Source organism: Amyelois transitella, chromosome 26 (assembly GCF_032362555.1).
Source record: "Amyelois transitella isolate CPQ chromosome 26, ilAmyTran1.1, whole genome shotgun sequence".
NCBI lineage: Eukaryota > Metazoa > Arthropoda > Insecta > Lepidoptera > Pyralidae > Amyelois > Amyelois transitella.
The window spans coordinates 3,166,136-3,187,002 of record NC_083529.1 but is presented as its reverse complement, the minus strand read 5'-3'; the positions used below and the strand labels follow the sequence as shown (position 1 = coordinate 3,187,002).

At 34.6% G+C, this 20,867-nt stretch overlaps 1 protein-coding gene across 4 annotated transcripts in view; it reads left to right on the top strand.

The window, feature by feature from the left end:
• Positions 1–20,867, top strand: part of LOC106135292 (uncharacterized) — an 87,632-nt gene that overhangs the window by 30,904 nt on the left and 35,861 nt on the right. For all 4 annotated transcript variants that reach the window (XM_013335549.2, XM_013335548.2, XM_060951762.1 and 1 more), the window contains exons 2-6: positions 8,110–8,177; positions 14,051–14,706; positions 17,288–17,445; positions 17,994–18,137; positions 20,428–20,617. In XM_013335549.2, coding sequence (XP_013191003.1) covers positions 8,120–8,177; positions 14,051–14,706; positions 17,288–17,445; positions 17,994–18,137; positions 20,428–20,617 — 1,206 coding nt within the window. In that variant the 5' untranslated portion in view covers positions 8,110–8,119. The remainder of the gene's footprint in view (positions 1–8,109; positions 8,178–14,050; positions 14,707–17,287; positions 17,446–17,993; positions 18,138–20,427; positions 20,618–20,867) is intronic.

Below are 20,867 nucleotides of genomic sequence, written 5' to 3'. Positions count from 1 at the left end.
CATTGGCAATGCAAAATTTAAGACAAACTCTTTGTTCGATGTTTTTATCCATTATGAAATTAGCAATACACACTAGATATGATATAACTAAAAATAGCACTGTATTTAATGTAAACAACAGATGCAACTCAAACTCCGCGCCAAAATGGAAAACAGTTGTGCCAATCTAACAACAACAAAAAAAACAAAAATTTGAATTTGGAACCATAAATAAATAATCCATTCCCGATACTTTTCTGACTGAATGTATTATAGTATAATGTATTTTGGATGCAATTAGTGGTGAACTATATATAGGTTGTTACTGTTTCTTTTATTTTATTAAACTGTATTAACAGTTCTTATTCATGTGCAGTAAATAAAATGAATGATAAATAATTGTTTTTCTGAACTCAGTTATTTTGAACTAAAATGGCCTGTCCATACAAAATTATATGAATTTTTCATAATTTAGTTGAAATAAACTTTTTGTAGTAACCAACAGAAAATTTGATGCGAATTATAAAAGATGAGTGAATGCATGGGAGTGTGGTTTGAATAATTATACATACATAAATATAGTCACGTTTATATTCCTTGCAGGTTAGACAGAGTAAACAGTCTTGAAAAAACTTATAGGCTGCGTTCAGGTGTTTGGCTTAATACATACACATACATACATACATATGGTCACGTCTATATCCCTTGCGGGGTAGACAGAGCCAACAGTCTCGAATACTTCAGCTATTTGGCTTAATGATAGAGTTAATATCCAAATAGTGACAGGTTACTAGCCCATCGCCTAAAAGAAGAATCTCAAGTTTATAAACCTATCCCTTAGTCGCCTTTTACGACATCCATGGGAACGAATTGGAGTGGTCCTATTCTTTTTTTATTGGTGCCGGGAACCACACAGCAAAATCATAAAAAAGGACAACATCAAAAATTACACGAACTTTACTTCTATACTTTCCGTATTTTGGTAATTAGGCGAATGCGGCGTTTTAGTTATGCAGTGAAATGCGGTTGGATTTTGCGAACTTTTTATTTTTCATTAAAAATGATGGACAAATTCGTGATTTTAGAAGCGAATTAAAAAGGCGTTTTGTCATATAGACCTTTCGATAAGACGCTACATAGGCGATCAGCTAGCGCTAGGCACACTGATATTTAGACATTTTGTTTTTTTTTGTCATTTTGTTGGATGATGTTCTACTTAGGCTTACTGATCGGGAGGGAAAAATATCTTGTATGCTAGATGCTTCTCTGCTCGTGCAGATTGAAAATATATACGTGATATATATGTACGTATTTCTGTGTTATTTGTCACAGATTAAGTTACCCTCGAAGTACGTTCGAAACTCGTATTACGAGATACACACCCAACGATACTATATTTTATAATAAATACTAAGACATATAAACATACAACTAAGAACCAGCCCAATCAGAGAAAGAGCCATCATGCCCCGGCCGGGATTCGAACCCGGGACCTCCGGGGTCACAAGCGCACTACCGCTGCGCCACAGGGGCCGTTTCAAATGCAAACAAGACATTTGGGATTTGACTTAATCTGAATGTCACTTCCATCATTACGCAATCCATCTGAAGGCTTTAATTCTTGTGTATTAAAGCTCTGTCTACTGAATTGTAATGCCAAATGCCTTAACAGGCAAATTATTAACCAGTCAGTTAATTAATCCTATTTATATATTAATATTGCACTTGAATAACACCAATAATCTTTTAGAATATTTGTATGTGAAATGCCAAACAGCTGAACGTGGCCTATCAGTCTTTTCAAGACTATTGGATCTGTCTACCCCACAAGGGATACAGACGTGACTATATATATGTGTGTTTGTAAAATTTATTTTGTATACAACATCTGTATTTCTGAAGATTTTGTTTATTTAGACTATTTTATTGTGAAAAAGAAAATATCTCGAATCACGCGAGAAGGCGAAACCGGGATGATCTCTTAGTGTCATTTAATTCAAATGTTTCTAACTGAAATAAATGTATTTCAAAGACCAACATCGCTAATGTGGGCGTATAACTCAATTTATTTTACTTTTCGTTACCAAAACATTCTGAATACTAATTGGCATTTTCGTGTCGCTAAGTTTGAAATATTTTATAAGTACTTACATTTTCTATTTATTTAATTTGGCAAACAAGATGAAACAAACATTTTATTTTGTAATTTTGTTAGGGATAATTATTTTTCTGAAAATGTCACAAAGTCACAGGTCACTAACTACGTTGGGTCTACAATACAATTTATATGGTTACTATGTCGGGTCGACATTAGAATTTATGAGATACTAGCTTTTACCCGCAGCTTCGTCCTCGTGGATAAAGAGTCATCTACAAAAAGCGACGAATTTAGCGCCATTTACAACAGAATACAGGTGTCCTTCTCCAGACTTATTTAATTATATATTATTTCGGAAAATAACCCGTGATTGAGGTAACAAATCAACAAATGACCATTCACTAACAGGCCCATCAACAACCTTGTGACCATACAAGGTCGTCAAAAACAATACCAAATTGACAGAGAAACGTTCACGGAAAGTCGTTTAATTGTCCATTATCTACCTGCCATTCTTTGTGTCAAATAATGAAAGTATAGAACTGGCGTATGAGGTTGAATTGTTTTTTTTTAAAAAATCCATCTATACATTCTATACATGTAATATATTTCTGTTTGTCTGTCTGTTTGTACTCGAATCACGTGGAAACTTTTGGTAGGCTTTTGTTATGTGTTAGGCTTAGTTCAACTTAAAAACTGTGATATTCAGAAATTACTCCTAAGAGGGCTATATAAAGCATAGGTTTTTTTTTAATTTAGATGACAGTCAGTGCACTTGTAATAGTGAAAGAAGTCGTGGGTTTAAGCTAGTACAAATCTACAAATCAACTTTGAGATAATAAAATTAAAGATCAATTTTGTATTTCTGAGGTCTAAGTTCGCGGCTAACGACTGGTATCACATTAGGTTCACACAACGACTGCATTTGGTTTTTTATAAATTTCACTTCTGTTCTTTTTTATTTTGACACAATGAATCATTAAATTTCACAAGCCATCGCGCATCCAAATTCAATGTCAAATCCTTACAAGGCTAAGATCATGGCTTTTCGATATTCCATTTTGTTTTAAACTAACTCTTAGAGGAAATTAATTTAATTATGAGTGTTGAAACATTTCAAGCGATGTCAGGCAAGTTTTAAAGTAATACCTACTTTAAAAAATATAAGAATATTACCCTTTATATTACCCTTTTCGCTATTACGGCACATAACCCCAAAAGGTAAACTAACTTTGCCCTGATTAGTCAAGAGTTAATCGAACAATTTTGTTGAAATTTGAAATATAGGTGTACACGGAAGCAATAAATTTATGTAACTGTATCCCACGTCTGGGGAAATTAGTTTTTTGACACATTTTTGCTCATAATCATTTATCTTAGCCATCTAGGGTAGGACAAAATCGACGCCATCCGCACGGTCTGGTTTAATCACCTTTAGGTACTAATTGATAAAACTAGTTAATTTGCACTAAGTGTGGCTTTGATAAAATTATAGAGAAAAATAAAACACAATCTTGAAGAAACTTTTTATGCTAAAGTTATACAATATTGAGATAAAAGGCTTGTAATGTCATAGAAAAGCTAAATAGAATGATATAATATTGTTATACTCTTAAAACAACTACCAACATGTAAAAAAGGACTTATCTTACTAGAACTCACAAGGGGAGTCTCAAATACAGGCTGATTATAAATTTTTAAATTTAAGCCGTGCCCACAATTCTCAGTTATTCAAGCTTATCATAATGTAAATTTAACAATAATGCTAATATACCTATCTTCTTCTATATAGTGCCTTCTATATAGCCAGTGTAGTTTGTTCCGCCGCTTCTTTTATACTTGCGCTTTGGAAGCAGTAGTAGATTCAAATATACTCGTACTTAACTTATGTTGATGTCATTAAGTGATACCTTGTATCCTTTTTTTAAATAAATAAATCTATTTCTATTATCGATAGGACGGGCTACATTTGGCGGTGACTATGCAGAAATTATGATGAACGCATTCCCGAAGGAAGGATTTCACTGAATTCCCGCGGGATTTTTCGTTCGGGCGAAAATAGCTGTGGCGTATTTTACTATTTAATAGACGCACCTTCACCTTGCAAAAAGTGCACTAAACACTGAAGTGACTAATGTTAGCTGTCAGTTCTATGTTTTAGTAAGTCTACGAGCGCGCTCGGTAACTTTTTAACAAAATTTTGCAATTCCCGGCGTCCTTTAAATTCGCTCACAAATTTGTGAAAACTCCGCGAAATAAAATAAAAAGTGGTGTAGTGGTTCTCCAGTTGTAATTTTAAGGGTTAATTAAAATAAGTTAATTGCGTAAAGTGGCTTTCTGTTTACTTATAATATTTCATTTTGTTAAATAGTATGAAGTTGTGGTGTAAATTTCATGATTTATTAATTTTTTTTTTGAGGAGACCAGGCTGTAGGCCAGTGTTTTACTCAAACTGGCACCCTGGGCTCCTTTTCAAAGAGGAGTAATCCGGGATAAGTGCCAGGAGCGTGATGATGGCATTTTGTTTTATGTAATCTTCTTATTTGATTTACATTTCCTATAACAAATCTAGTGCCGTGTGGTTCCCGACAACAATAAAAAAAAGAATAGGACCACTCCATCTCGTTCCTATGGATGTCGTAAAAGGCGGCTAAGGGATAGGCTTATGAACTTGGGATTCTTTGTTAGGCGATGGACTAGCAACATGCCACTATTTGAATCTCAATTCTATCATCAAGCCAAACAGCTGTAAGAGGCCTATTAGTATTTTTAAGACTGTGGGCTCTGTCTACCCCGCATGGGACATTTACCGTAATTACTAATTAAATAACACATTGATTGAGTTAGCCTCGAGGTTAGTTCGAGACTTGTGTTACAAGAAATTCACTCAACGATAGTATATTTTATAATAAATACTTATATAGATAAACATTCAAGACCAAGGCCAATCAGAAAAAGTTCCTTTCTCAGCTTGCCCTGGCCGGGATGTGAACCCGGGATCTCCGATGTCCCAGACAAGTGTACTACCGCTGCGCCACTGAGGCCGGCAACTATTGTTACAATAGAGCTGAAAGTCTTCAGCATTACTAACTTTGAAAAATACTTATATACATTTTGATTTTATGATTTTCTATAAATACCAATATACGGCCGTGTGGTTCCCGGCACATTGGTGCCGGGAACCACACGGCATTTGTATTGACAAAAAAAATAGAACCACTCCATTTCTTACCCATGGATATCGTAAAAGGCGACTAAGGGATAGGCTCACAAACTTGGGATTATTTTTTAGGCAAAAGGCTAGCAACCTGTCACTATTCGAATCTCAATTCTATCATTAAGCCAAATAGCTGAACGTGGCCATTCAGTCTTTTCCAGACTGTTGGCTCTGTCTACCCCGCAAGAGATATAGACGTGACCATAGGTATGTTTGTATGTATGTACCAATATACTTATCCCAAAATACGCACACAACATATTATAATTAAGTGTAACTATATCGTACGCATGTAGTCCGCTGACCAACTTAATAGCATTATCATTGACAAACTGCCTATCAAATTAATTTCAAGGTCGATGATGATTCAGCGGCACAGAGGGCAGACTACTCAGGTAACCAACGCGGTCTCTTACTCTGTGTTCGTTATCACAGAGCAAAGTTCATAACTGACAATTACACGAACAATCATTCACATGTATGCTACCAATGTATACTACCAATCAACTTAGGGCGAAAATACATTTTTTGTTTGTTTGTTAGTACGTTTATATGTATCTATGTTTGTAACGTGATAACTTTCTAACCGGTGGTCTGATTATGATGAAATTTAAAATATATGTAGGATTTGTCAATAGAATTTTTAAGTTCGTAGCGCATAAATATCGGTTAAGTAGTTTTTGAGATATTTATAATTTTGTAAATATTTAATGATTTCGTCTGGTCTAAGTCTGACCAATGGTAGTATGGATATACCGTATTCTACGACTAGAACTTTCTTCTTTGCTCTGTATTCACTGCCACAGAGCACAGATACGTGCGATAGTGCGGTATTTGTTCTGTATTCATTGCGCCTACAAAATGTTTGTCATTGACACACAAACGCTTGACGTAACACTGACGCGTCATTATTACGTAGCACGATTGACGAACGGTGGCGATCTCGTCGCGATGTGATAGAAACGTGATTGTAATGCGGTTAATATATGTTGATATGCGTGGATATATCGTAGACGGTTCAATCCTATCCTACATACATATATAATAAATACGAAAGTTTGTATGGATGTGTGTTTGTAACTTTTTCACGCAAAAACTATAATACAAACTTGAGATTCTTTTTTATCCGATAGGTTAATTAAGCCAAATAGCTGAACGTGGCCATTCAGTCTTTTCAAGACTGTTGGCTCTGTCTACCCCGCAAGGTATATAGACGTGACCATATGTATGTATTTTTACCCATTTCGGGAGCCCACGGGAACATTTTATTTTAAAATTCAATAAGTAATTTCCTATAATACTTTTTGTAAGGAAGAATGAAAAAAAATACGTACTTTGTTTTATATTTTTTATACTACCTTGCTCTATCGCAATTCCGGTGGGAATTAAATATATTATGGAAAGTAATGGAAACACATTATCGGTTATAAATAGACATTAGAGTCTTACCGTATATCTCTAGAGTATTTGAAGGGAATTTTCTTTATTTATACGATGTCTGCAAAATGAGTAAGGTTCAAAAGAGTTATTCTTGTTTTTTTTTTATTTAAGTATGTTTCAGAGATAAAACATCTGAATAAAAATATATTTTTCTGGCCAGAATCAATCACTTCTCATGTTCTAAAATGCTCATTATAACAGTCATAATACTTACTTACAAACCAATATAATATAACAATACTTATATGTAATATCACAATCTTAAAGCTTTTACATAAACAGATTAATAATAGACACTTAACATATTCCTTTATACCAGTATGCATTCTATAATCCTTTTAATATTCCACTAAATGTTGAACGCAGCCACAATATTAGCGTGTAGTCAATTAGTGGTTCAGAATAAGCGGCGAGGTCGGTCATCGCGTAATGTGTGGTCGTGTGAACTCGCCGTATATGATTCTGTTAATCTTTCTTTTTTTAAAACACATTTTTTTATAATGCTTGGATAAAATAACCCATATTGAGCTGTCAAAATGATTTAAAATTTCACATGTAAGTTCCGTCGTGGGTTAAGAGTAAGTATTTTCAAAATTCCTGCGGAAACGGCAGTGAGCGAACAAAAACAACGAATTTAGCGCTACTAAAAGAAATCAGGTTTTACAGAAATTCCTCGGGAATTGTAGTAACGAGATAAAGTATCTTAAAAGATACCCTGTGTAATTTTGCAGACCATTAATTGTACCTACTCGTATATAAAAGCAAAATTTTAAGTAAGTCCAGTACGTGTAGATACCGCGTGAAAAAGACAAACAAACAAATTTATAATAATACTAGTATAATATGGATAGAGAATCCAAAATAAACGTTATTTCCTTGTTTTCACAAAAGCATAAAATATTAAATTATGTAAATTATAAAATGGTCTTTGAAAGCGTGTTTGTATATCCAAAATATTTTCAAAAGGCCTTTTTCATGATAACACCATGGAATAATCAAGTACTCGAGAAAAAAAACACACGCCTACATCACGGGTAGGAAGAGTGGAATAAATGTATAAAATTTAAACCCTAAAAATAAAAACATTTTATTTATGGGATTTTTAATTAAATGTAAATATTTTTCTTTAAATTAAATCTTATTCTAGTAACTTTAAATGCGAATGTTTGTACAAAAAAAAACTGAGCATAAATGCAACTATGACATTGGATTACAATAATAGTTTTCAATTTAACGAGATTTAAGGCGGACAAAGTCGGGGGCTAGCTATTATACTTATAAGAAAAACATTTGAAGCCGTTTGAATAACATTACGTTATGTGAGTACGTACGCGCCGGTACAACTTATACTAATTGATATTTGTAATTGTTTCAGATTTGCAACGATGTACAAGCAATTTTTCACACGTGTCATGGGATCGACAGTCTTAGTATTATTTATTAGTAAGTATATTTTTATTTTTATGTAGATTATACTCGTATGAAGCTTATTGTACGAGATAAACACACTTAAAATTAACACTCAGGATAACGCCTCAGGCTGGATTTACCCCCTGCTAATTTTGTAAACCAGGTGTGGATAGGGTTGTCATGCTTTATGTAAAAGTGTTAACTAAATTAAAAAAAAAAGAAATAATGACTCATTTCATATAAGTAGAAAGATATTAGTTGTTTTGGGGGTATTCATGAATGCCGGCAAAAATTAAGAACCTACCTCCGTGGCATGGTACGCGCGACATCGTTCTGAATCGCGTGAAAAAGTATCGCTGTCTCGTTTCACGTCATAATAAAAGACGAAACAGGGATAGCTTTTGAGGCAATGAAAACGGCGTCGCGCGTACCATGCTACGGGGGATGGTATTTTGAGAATTACATATAAAATACAATAAACGAACTGATCGGGGTTCAAACCTCAAAACCTTTTTTGTTTTTAATAGTGGTATCCATACCTTGACAGGTGAGACATTAAAAATTCAATAAATATACAACTTTTTTCTGAGGAAAATAAAAAAAAAACTTTCGAATACCGCGATGTGCTCAACCCTAAATAAATGCCGTTACACATAAATTGTTAAATCCTCAAGCGTACTACATGTGCCAGATAAAGGTGCGCACACAATACATCGGGAGATAAGGATTCCGTGCGAAGGTTCTAATTGGAGAGGTAAAGTACTTTTTGACATGGGGTTAAAGAACAGTGTACAAATATACATATGTATAATCACATCTATATCCCTTGCGGGGTAGACAATGCCAACAGTCTTGAAAAGACTGAAATGCCAAATTAGTATGGCTTTATGGTGGAATTGAGATTTAAATAGTGTCAGGTTGCCTACCCATCGCCAACAAAAATAATTTTCCGATTGATAGCATTTCCCTTAGCCGCCTTTTACGACATCCTTGAGAAAGAAATATAGTGGTCCTAATCTAAAAAGGCAATCTTATTTGCACTTTCTTGAAATAAAATACAAACGTGCACAAAGTCACCTCCTTACCGGAGGAATAGGCAGGAACTACATATATTTCCACTTGCCACGATCCTTGTATACTTTTATGCTTCATCCACATTCAAACCTTTATGCAGGGTCGTTAAGGGTTATCCTGACCTGACGCCAGGACGTCCCGTTTGATATGATAAATATACCTTGAAGATAAAAAATGTGTAACTAAGAAATTAGATAAAATATAAACTTAAAAAAAATCTTTACTTAGATTTCCGAAATACAAACACAGACTTGATGAAAATCTTGATGGTAGAAATTTTTTATATTACTCGGTCTTATTGTTAAAGAAAAGTCATTACCAACTTCCTTACATATTAAAGTTTATAATTATTATTACTTATTCTAACTTACGTTTTACATTAACTCAGTTGACTAATTCAAATGTTTTATGACGCAACTTAAATAATTAACCAGGATTTAAATGTGTAATTTTCTGCAATATTTAGTCAGTAACATCACAAATATTATGCTTTATTTAAATAATTGCAACACACGAATAAAGGCTTGAAATATTTACTTTTACATCGTAATGCAAATGATGTAAATTTTAATAGAACTTTTGTTTGTTTTGTCATTACATATTTAATATTGAATAATGGATAATGAAAGTCTGGGTTGTGTCTAGTTGAAAATACTTTAACGTGTCGCAATAGTTCACTTCTTCCATTATCAAGTCATACAGCTGAACGTGGCCTTTCCGTCTTTTTGAGACTGTTGGCTCTGTCTATCCCGTAATAAAGACGTATGACGAATGACTGGTAGATAATATCTGCGAGGATTTGTTTATCATACATACAAACCTCCAATGTACAGTCGGAACAACATAAAGGCATGACAAGGACCATAGGCCGAGTCTGTGGTCCATCTATGTCTTTAAATAGTGTTCTAGTATTTATTATGTACTGCATGAGTGGGTGTTCAATAAGTTCACAAACACTCGATATATGTTCGGACGGCCTCTGTGGCTCAGCGGTAGCACGCTTGTCTGTGTCACCGCAGGTCCCGGGTTCGAATCCCGGTCAGGGCATGATGAGAAAAGAACTTTTTCTGATTGGCCTGGGTCTTGGATGTTTATCTATATAAGTATTTATTATAAAATATAGTATCGTTGAGTTAGTATCTCGTAACACAAGTTTCGAACTTACTTCGAGGCTAACTCAATCTGTGTAATTTGTCCCTTATATATTTATTTATGTTCATGTACAGGCGATGTCCTGTGGCGGGAGGTGTATCCGGAATGAACCGGGTTTCAATTCCCACGCGGCGATTAGTTTGTCTTGATACTAGGCGTAGAATGGTTCTGATAATGGTCTGTCGGTCTGTCTAACTACTGAACGGATTTGAATGAAACTTTTTTTGTTATAAAGCTCTTAGGTATGCCTGGCTAACGTATGCCTAGACATCTTAACAAAAGTTGTTCAACCTGATGAGCATTTTCTTATGGCGAAATAAAAACTAAAGATCTGGATCATGTGATGTAGAAGCCAAAAGGAATATAATATACCGAAATTTGAGTAAATTAAATAACACGCAAACAGAGTTGCGAGGAAAAACTAGTTATAAATAAAAACAAAAATGAAGTTATAGACGGCCATCAATAAATAAAAAGATTAATTATTGCGCTATGATATCATTGATGTGAACAAGTTGTTATTATCATCAAACCAATGACCGTGACTCTTTTAGATGGTAATAGACATACTCATAACTAAGCAATAACAAATATTGCAAAATCATGACAAATGACCTTAAATTATTCATACACAGAGCGTATACATCTTAAGTTGTGTGCATTCACATTGACTAGGAAAAAATATTACAAAACCATTTTAAGCTCAAAATATAGATAGTTTCTTGAACATTAATTTTATTTCAATCGTCAAAACAGCCTTGAAAGGACTAAAAGACCAAGTTCAGTTAAATGGCGTAAATATGAAATTGCGATTTAGATAGTGACAGATTGCTAATTACATATATTTGATCAATGAAATTAGTACCAAGATCACACGATCGCCGTATACGTCTAGATGAATGGTGCGATTAGCTCTGAACTTCTCCGTACATCCTTGATTGGTGAGTGGGAGATAGTTGCGCGACAGTTGCGCGATCAGTGTTGCTAACATAGCGATTTTGGCGCTAAATCTAGCCTCTTTGACCTTGTCAGTGCCCAAAATTCCGAGCGTCCATTTTTGGAAACCAAGCGCCTTTTTCTCAAATATTTATGAAATTTTAAAAAGTATCAGATGTAGAAAACCAAATAGACGAGCAAAAAAAAGTAATTTCTATAAATTGTAACGTTTTTATTTATTGTCTTAAACATTTTAAGCGCTAGTTAATGTGTCAATCTAGCAGTTTTGTGGGATAGATTTAGCGCCTTCTCGTCGGAGACAGTTGGCAACACTGCGCGATTGAATTTGATATCGACAGCATTACAAAGATATATTGTCTCCACTCTCAGAAATTTAAGCTCTGAGTTTATGTGAGTTAGTATATTTCAATCAATGAATAAAAAGGGAAATGATTATAAATTATTATTTTTTAAACTAAATAAATATATGCCAATCATCCTTACACATCAACATAAAAAAAATCTCTTCTATCCTTTCCCAGAGAGTTAGGCAGATACCTACTACCTACATCTTTCTACTTTCCACGATCGCCTTAAGTGTATTATATCTATAAGTACCTATAGAAGATTAAGGTAATATACTCGTATCATGCCAGATTTGCAATAATTGATTTCATAACCCGTTCTTTTAAGATTTAAGATAATTGTGCAAAAACGACCGGATGGCAACATAAATACCTTTTTTGTAGCAATTAATGATTAACGTAATTGAATATTTAGACAAAAAATACTGATTCGAGTCAGTGAGTCAAGGACAATGAACTGGTCGTATAATTTGAGGTAATCAAATGTACACGTGCGAATTTATGGATCCGGGTACATAGGGTTTGTCGGTCGGTACCTACCTATATGTGTCGAAGTAAGAATTCGCTTAAATAAATACAAGCTTTTGCAAATCGTTCAGCTTCTGATCAATTTTCGTAATGATTTTCAGAATAAGAGTAGTCTGTGTAACCTCGAAACAATAGATTTATACGAAACTTTAAAGTATAAAGACAAGACAGATGTTTGCGGTTTTATTATAATACTAGAGGCCGCCCGCGACTTCGTTCGTACCTATTGAAAAGTAGCCAATATATAGCCAAGTGGGTGGGTCTTAAGCTACATACCTACATACCAAATTTTATTGTAATCGGTTCAGTAGTTTTTGCGTGAAAGGGTAACATCAATAATGACATCCTGACATACTCTACCATATCATACTCGTATCTATTCTCGTAGCTGAACGAGGCTTTTCGAAATTCTTGGCTTGGCTCTGTCCACCCGCAAGGGATATAGATGTTTTAAGTAAATGAACTGTATGTAAAGATGTATAAGAATATTAGTTTTTTTTTTGGATCTGGATCTGAATACTAGAGTTCTGCGGTTTCGCACACAAAAAGCTAAATATCCCGTTAATCACTCATCTTCTAGTAATATTAGGCAATCCTATGTAAGTGCATCACATCTGTAAAACCACAATCATAAGAAGAACGGTACATTCTTTATTTAAAATCTCTTAATCCAACGGTTTGGGCTGTGCGTTAATATGTCAGTCACTTAGTAAGTCAGTCAATATATTTCGATAGATTTGTATCCATACATCACGAGATGAAACACGTGATTCGACCATAAACTTAGGGAAAAAAACGTGTTCACACTTAATTATCAATAGAGGTTGATGAGTGTCTGTCATGTACTCATTAAAATATGCACGAATTGTAGGCAACGTATTGTTAAAACTTCATATTTTTAACCTTACACAGTTTGACTTTCGGTGAAATATTGAATTTAGTGCAGGAACATTCATACATATAATCACGTCTATATCCTTTGCCGGGTTGACAGATTCAGCAGTCTTGAAAAGACTGATTGGCCTATGTTCGGCTGTTAATGATAGAATTGAGATTCAAAAAGTGACAGGTTGCTAGCCCATCACCTAAAAGAAAAATCCTAAGTTTATAAGCCTGTACCATTGTCGCCTTTAACGATATCCATGGGAACGAGACGATGTGGTCCTTTTTTTTTATTGTTGCCAGGAACCACATTAAGGGTGGCTTAATTTAGAGAAGAATGGAAAAGGCAGGAGGAAGTCTTTGCTGATTGGCAAACAGATCTGCAAAAAACACACAACAAATAATAAGTTAGAGAGTGCATATAAGTGTATATTTATTTTTTATAATATAATAATTGTATTAGCATTAAAAGAAGCTAGAGAGTATCATGGTGATCCCACGACCACAAATGACCAGAAGGCCCGGATGGGTTTTGTGGGCAGGTTGGCACATTAGGCATTAGGAGCCTACTCTCTAAGAGTTTAAACAGCAATCCTTTATATCAATAAAATTAATTTGTTAATTTCCACGTATGAAATCATCTACTGGCGGCAATATGTTTGTAATAATGATTAATATATAACGTAATAAAATTGATGAACACATTAAATAAGCTCGTTATATTTCCAAGTAAATTAATCGGTATTTTAATTAACATTTTAATGTTATAACTTAATGGGGTATTGCTTTTTTTGAGCCTTTCGGCACAAGAACTATATCTATTCCTTTCTGTAACACATAGGAGGCGACTGAATGATAAATACACTAAATTTTAATATTCATAGCATTATTTCAGTTACAATCAATAAGTCAATACAATTAGCTATTATATTTTAATTGCATCACTAACAACTATATGCTTTGTTACAGGTATTTCTGTAATAAACACTCAGACAGTAACAACAACGACGATTGTAGAAACAACGACCCAGCCACCAACAACAACAGAAGCAGAAGTCAAAGTAACAACACTAGCAGAACAGAACTTAACGCAAAGTAGTAGACAATCTAGAAGTAGTAACCGAAGCATCGACGATGTATCCATGGACGTGGATATAGAAGACCCACCAGAAGTCCATAATATTAAAGTTGTTAACGATGAAACAGCGTTCAAACCACCTGAAAGCGCATCAAGAGTTATAATGCCTGTATTTTTTACAAATACATCGAATATTTTAACTAATGAAGTTACAAATAAGAGTTTAGATAGAGTTGAAGTTAAAGGCACGGATAAAGGTAAAACGCCTATAAAAAGAGCTCAAATAAGACCTCATGTGCAATACGATGAAGTGACAGGAGAAATAGTTGATGGGGAACATCCTTGTCATAGAGAATGCAGAGAAGGTGAAGAACCGATGATTTGTTATTACCATTTCAATTTGGAATGGTATCAGACTATGAGCAAAGCATGCTTTGATTGTCCATTCAATGTCACTGATTGCTTCCGACCGGATTGTATACCAGCTGATGGGATGAATAGAGCACTCAATGTTGTAAATAGAAAAATGCCTGGACCGCAAATTGAAGTAAGTAATTTTGGTGTTAATTTAAAATAGTTTATCTCTATCCTGCATGACTTTGATTCTACGGTCATCTTTTCAAACTACATATGCAGTACTTCCGCAGCATGACTTCGCAAATATTTATTTTCGTAAGGTATGTATCGTTTTGTTTTTCTAAGAGCTACTTCATCTCTACAAGGCGAAATTGACAACTAGACAAAGGAGGCAATTAGTATATATTTGTTCCTTCGGACTGTATCACGTCATCGGTTTTACCGATTGCATTATAAAATGTTTATTTCAATTTTAACGATATTATAAGTTTGTACAATTCTGTCATCAGAATATCAGTCATTGGAATTATTGAATGTTAATTATCTATGCTTTTCCTTTAAGCGCTTAGATACCTCTATGAAATCGGAAATGTCACCAATTTACATACATACATACACAAAATCACGCCTCTTTCCCGTCACCAATTTATTTTCAAGAAATCGAGCGACCTTATTCTAGATGTCTGTTTATTTTTTTATTATATTAGTATTTAGTTACTTTCTGCTCCAAGCTAACAGCGCTGTAATAACATTCCAGGAATTTGATACTTGTTTATGTTAAATAAAAGTGTAGGCGTATCTTCAATGAAGCATAAAATTACTTGAAAATATTTTGGTATAAAATCGAATATCAATTAGGTTCGTTTTTCGTAGGTAAACTAGACTAAATATTTATGACAAGCAGATCTAGAAAAAAATTCACTAACTGTACAAAGGAGTGAATACTAAATAAATGTACAATGTCACATACTGCTACTATTTTTAGGTGAACCTTATTTTGTAGGGGTATTATTTCTACTTCATACTAGTTTTTTTTTCTTATTTTAAAATTATCTAAAGACCCATAGTTAGTACAGATGGCACCATTACATTTGATTTTATGTATGTTGTTGACAGAAATCAAAGAACATAATCCCTAACAAATATTGTATTATAACTCGACAAGGCGGATAGGTATCAAAACACGAATATAATATTTTATTTTTATTTTTTTGAGTGTAACAGTGCAACAGCTAAACAATCATCATTTTAACAAATCTTCACTCAAATACAAGGTGTCGTCTTTAAAGAATCAAGAATTTTGTGAACAACATCTGAGATAACAGAAAGATTGTCCTGTATTCTCTCAAACTACATTTTGTAACATAATTTTAAAATTTTCAAGCACAATAATTTCGTTAAATTTCCGTGGAACGTGCCGGTCCTCCGCGTTATCCAGACCTTTATCTTCAAGGTCCTGTCGGAGTTAAATCTCCCTTGAAATCTCGACAAGCTAATTCAGAACACGGTCTGAGGATTCCGCCTGCTTACTTTACTTAATAATAATGGAACGGCGAAAACCTTGATTTTAGACGACGAAGAAATTATTTTCTACAACAAAGTTATGAACCTACCTTGCTTGCATGAAGAGAGTTTTACATATGAGCGTAGATGAAGCGGAAGAATTATGCAGGGATCGTTCCAAGTGGAAAGATGTAGTCTTTCCTTACCCTCCTGGGAAAGACTCGGATATTATCTAAACATAATTAACGAATTTGTTTTTAATTATATAATAATAAATAAATTATAGAGTAGTAAAAAAATATTTTACGCATCTGATTTAAGGTTTTTTGTTTGTTATATAGCCCTATCTAATTAAAAAATGGACGTATATAAAGGAAACTTCAGGTTAAATTAAAGTGTTTAGACTTAGTAATTTCAAGAGTTATAGTAAAACGCAGTTAAATTTTATTGAAAATAAATTGGTGAGTTTAAAACTTAAACTCAGCTTATAGCTCCAAAAATAATCAAATTTCATTTGCAGCTGATTTCATATGATAATTTGATTACTGTACCATAGTAATTTTAAAGATAATTTATGTAATGCGACGCGAATGTGAAACCTTTTGGCAGGTGAGCTTAAACGAGCTTTCCCGGTGGAATAATCGTCGAAATATTTAAGGTACCTATTTTATACGGTTTGAGTTACGAAAGAAAATTGGGTATTGCTAACATGACAGAAATATAGTGTATGAACCATTTTGATCGTATTTTCTATAACTTTTAGAACTTCTAAAATAATTTACGCTGTAAGCCACTAAAATTCAAAACAAACAGTTTTTTCAAAGGTCAAAGTTTTCTAATCCTACATTAAAGATTTCTTAATCTTTAGGAGATTTCTTTTGAAATAAGTAGCACCTTTGTACTAGAATTTCTGTATTAAATGCTCCTGTATATAATTTTGTGTACATAAATAAATAAAATTTTACTTACTTCAAAAAAAAAAAATAAAAAACTAATCAAACTATAAAAATGAATGAAACATTTACTTCAAACCTTGCCTTTTGCCATCTCATTTCCTGATTCCAAGAAACTGATTTCCCGTTTCCCTCCGTCTCTTTCTAATTACATCGAAAGAGATGAAGAGGTACGAAAATACGAGTTTTAAGACTAATTAATCCCGGTTGACGCTTGCTAAGTTATCATTTTTTATAATTGTACAGTCACTCATTCCATTCTTTTAATTCTAAATTTAAATTTACGAAATTTTGAACATACATATTCCATTGCAGGTCTGCCAACATGACCGAGTGATCGTAGACGTAGAAAACGACCTGATGACGGAAAGTACCACAGTTCACTGGCACGGGCAACATCAGAGAGGAACTCCTTACATGGACGGCACGCCTTATGTCACCCAGTGTCCGATACTGCCAGAGACTACTTTTAGGTTAGTAATATTCTGCTTCTTGGAGTACTTCTCCTATCAAAGGTTGGATAGCATCATGATGATATTGGAAATCATTGCTCGAAACAGCGAGATTGTGCTCCGTCGAACCTGTCGTGTATGTTATTTTATCCGTAAGTGAAGCCTTTAGCCACGCTTCTTTATCAAGTAATAATCAACTTCTTAGTCACATGGATGTCGTAACAGGAGACCAATTAAATAGGAACACTCATTAATAATGAAAATTTATTAATTAAATAGTGCTGTGAAGCTTAAGAAAAAAATAACTTACAAAAGCAGTTTGATACATACATACATATAATCACGTCAATATTGCCACCAAAAGGCTATGTTCAGCTGTTTGGCTTAATGATAGATTCAAATAGTGACAGGTTGCTAGCCCATCGCCTTAAAGAAGAATCCCAAGTTTATGAGCTTTTCCCCAAGTCGCCTTTTACGACATCCATGGGAAAAAGATGGAGTGGTCTATTATTTTTTCTATTGGTTTAGGGAACCACACGGCACTTTCATAATATTTGTTGTCATTTCAGATACCAATTCAACGCGTCTCACGCGGGCACGCACTTCTGGCACAGCCACTCTGGTATGCAAAGAGCTGATGGAGCAGCCGGGGCCTTCATCGTGAGGAAGCCGAAGTCACAAGACCCCCATGGAGCCCTCTATGATTACGATAGGTAATCTCTCTCTTATCTTAGCGTGATTCCAGTTACATCCCTTACTCTGATGCCTGGGGCCCGGGGTAGCCATCCGACTTTTCTGCCTTCACTTTTTCCAGTTTTCAATTGGATCGTATATCATTACTAGCGACATCCATAGCCTAGACAGGCATTTCTTTTGCCCACCCTTAATACTTAGATCCGGCAGAGGCGGCAATACCAGACCTTTGTTTCTCAGTGTGGCGACTACGCCACAAGTCACAAAAACAAAATCACGCGACGCTATCAGTCAAAAACAGCGAAAAACCTAAATCGCGCAAGCAAAGATTTCACGTATTGGACCATATACATAACCTCCGTCTCAACACCTAGCCTGACGGAAAATCTCCCCTTTGGTGACGGTCGAGCCGAATCATCGCTCCCGCTATACTCAGTACCTTCCGCAAGACGTGACCGTGCCAAAGCAGACGGCTGTTTTGTAAACTGTCTACTAAGTCACGGTCTTGAAGGTACCGTGAATGCGGGAGTTCCTCACGCTTTCAGGTTTTAGGCTTCACCGGTGTAAAATCTCAATCGTACTTGTAACATTATATTGTAACAGGCGATTCGGGAAACGAATATTTGACTACGGAACCCTAAAAATAGTTATTCACGCTGACAAAATCGCAGGTAAATAACTTGTTAACATTATTCTGAATTCAATGGGCCATATCTAAAGGATTTTCAAATAACAAGACCAATAAACAGCCGACATATATACCAGTGTTGCCAACCCCAATGTCACTTCACTTCACTTTTTAATGTTATAGCTCCATCATTCGACAAAACGATGATTTTGGCAATATCATCGTTGAAAAATACACGATGAACCTGACAAGTGACTGTATCGTAGATCCGTGTGTAACCTAATAATGACAAAAATCTCTTTCATAAATAAAAACTGAAAATTATTTGACATTTGACAAGGTTCAATCAAAATAAGCTTTTAATGTTCAAATCTTTTTTTTTCTTCGACCCATTATAATTCTAGCTATGAGGACCTATAATTGGCTTCTTTGATAATTATTTTCATCACATATTGTAATCTTAATAGCTGTTTGTCTTGCCAATAAAATATTTTTCGAGGTGTTGGAATCCATATATAGCCTCTTTCTTGACGGTGTGAGCTGTTTAGGTCGCATATTTCATGGAATTATTCGTTGGATGACCTAAGAAATAAGCTGCAGATTTGGGTTTCGAAACTGAAAAGTACTTCGACAGTGCAGAATATTTGTTGTCGATTGATCATAGAAATCGATTTTCAAAGGGAAATCTAGTAAAAAGATATAAAAACGTTCTATTCAACGTGTATTTCTTGCTTGGACCATTGTTTAGATTTGCTTATTCTTACTCTGTGATATAACTGTATAATAGCATGGTCGATCATCTGAGCGTGGTGTCTGCTCCAAAAATTCTAACGTCACTTTTACAGCAAATAAAAGTTACAAACTGAAGTCTGTGAAAATAATCAGTTCAGTTTATTTAAACAGTCGTTGTAAGTAAAAAGTAGATTTGGCATCGCAAACATTTAGGGGCAACTACATTTGGGGTTGGCTACACTTATAAATACCCCGGTCACTAAATATTCCAAGCACGGAACCTTTTCAGACCTTAGTCCACGTAGGTGTCCGAACTTGGAAATAAGTTCAGAAGTCAATCTATTCGTACTTCGAGATCTTGTGGCCTTAAGTGCACTTGCATTACATAGACGTTTGGCTCGGATCATTAGTGCCTTCGTTTTTATTTCACATTTTTATTTGTGCTGCGGGTTTTTTGAACGAATGAGAGCTACATTTTTGACAATATTGAGGTTACTAAATCAGGCGTATGAAACACATCACGAAACAAACCTGCGGAGACCTGCGATCCCTCTGATAACAGAATGCTATCAAGTAAATTCCTAATTTTCATAATAAAAGAGTATTCTTATTAATCAAAAAGTGTGTTAGTTAGTTCTTACCAATTTATGCCGGCGGCACTACTAATAGTACATACTTTTTGAAGTTGATAATTTAAAGACTATTACAACTAATATTATAAATGCAAAAATATTTGTTTGTTTGTTGTCTCTTTAAGCGTTATATACTAAACCAAATGTTCTTGAAATTTTGCGTAGTTCCCGTGGAATATGCGTGTAACCTGTATTCTTTTGTAGGTGGCATTTAATTCGCGCGGGCGAAGCTTCGGATAAAATCTAGTTGTTTAATTACTTTCGTACCTTATAAGACGGAATATAATCTTTGTAAGACAAGTGCCAATCTCTTTGCAGATCGGAGCATTACATGCTGGTGACTGACTGGATCCACGAGCTGTCAGTCAGCATGTTCACCGACCATCATCATTCCAAAGGTGACAACAAACCCCCGACTCTGCTTATCAACGGTCTGGGCAGGTTTAAGATCTTCGGCGCGAACAACAAACAGTTTTACATGAAGGCCGCTAGCTATGTTGTTGAACAGGTGAGTCTTTTGTTCATTTATTTTGGCAATGGTGTAAAATAATAGCCTTAACCTATATTTTATTATTTTATATCCTTTACCGAAGACTATGTTCAAACTCCGCCCTTCGTAGATTTTCTTCCAAGACTTCGATTCTTATTAAACATGTCTAAAAACACTCGCACGCAAGCCAAAAACAACTAAATTTAAATCGCTTCATCCATTTCTGAGTCACAGATGATAATACTTAGATATAACACCCCTCTTTTTG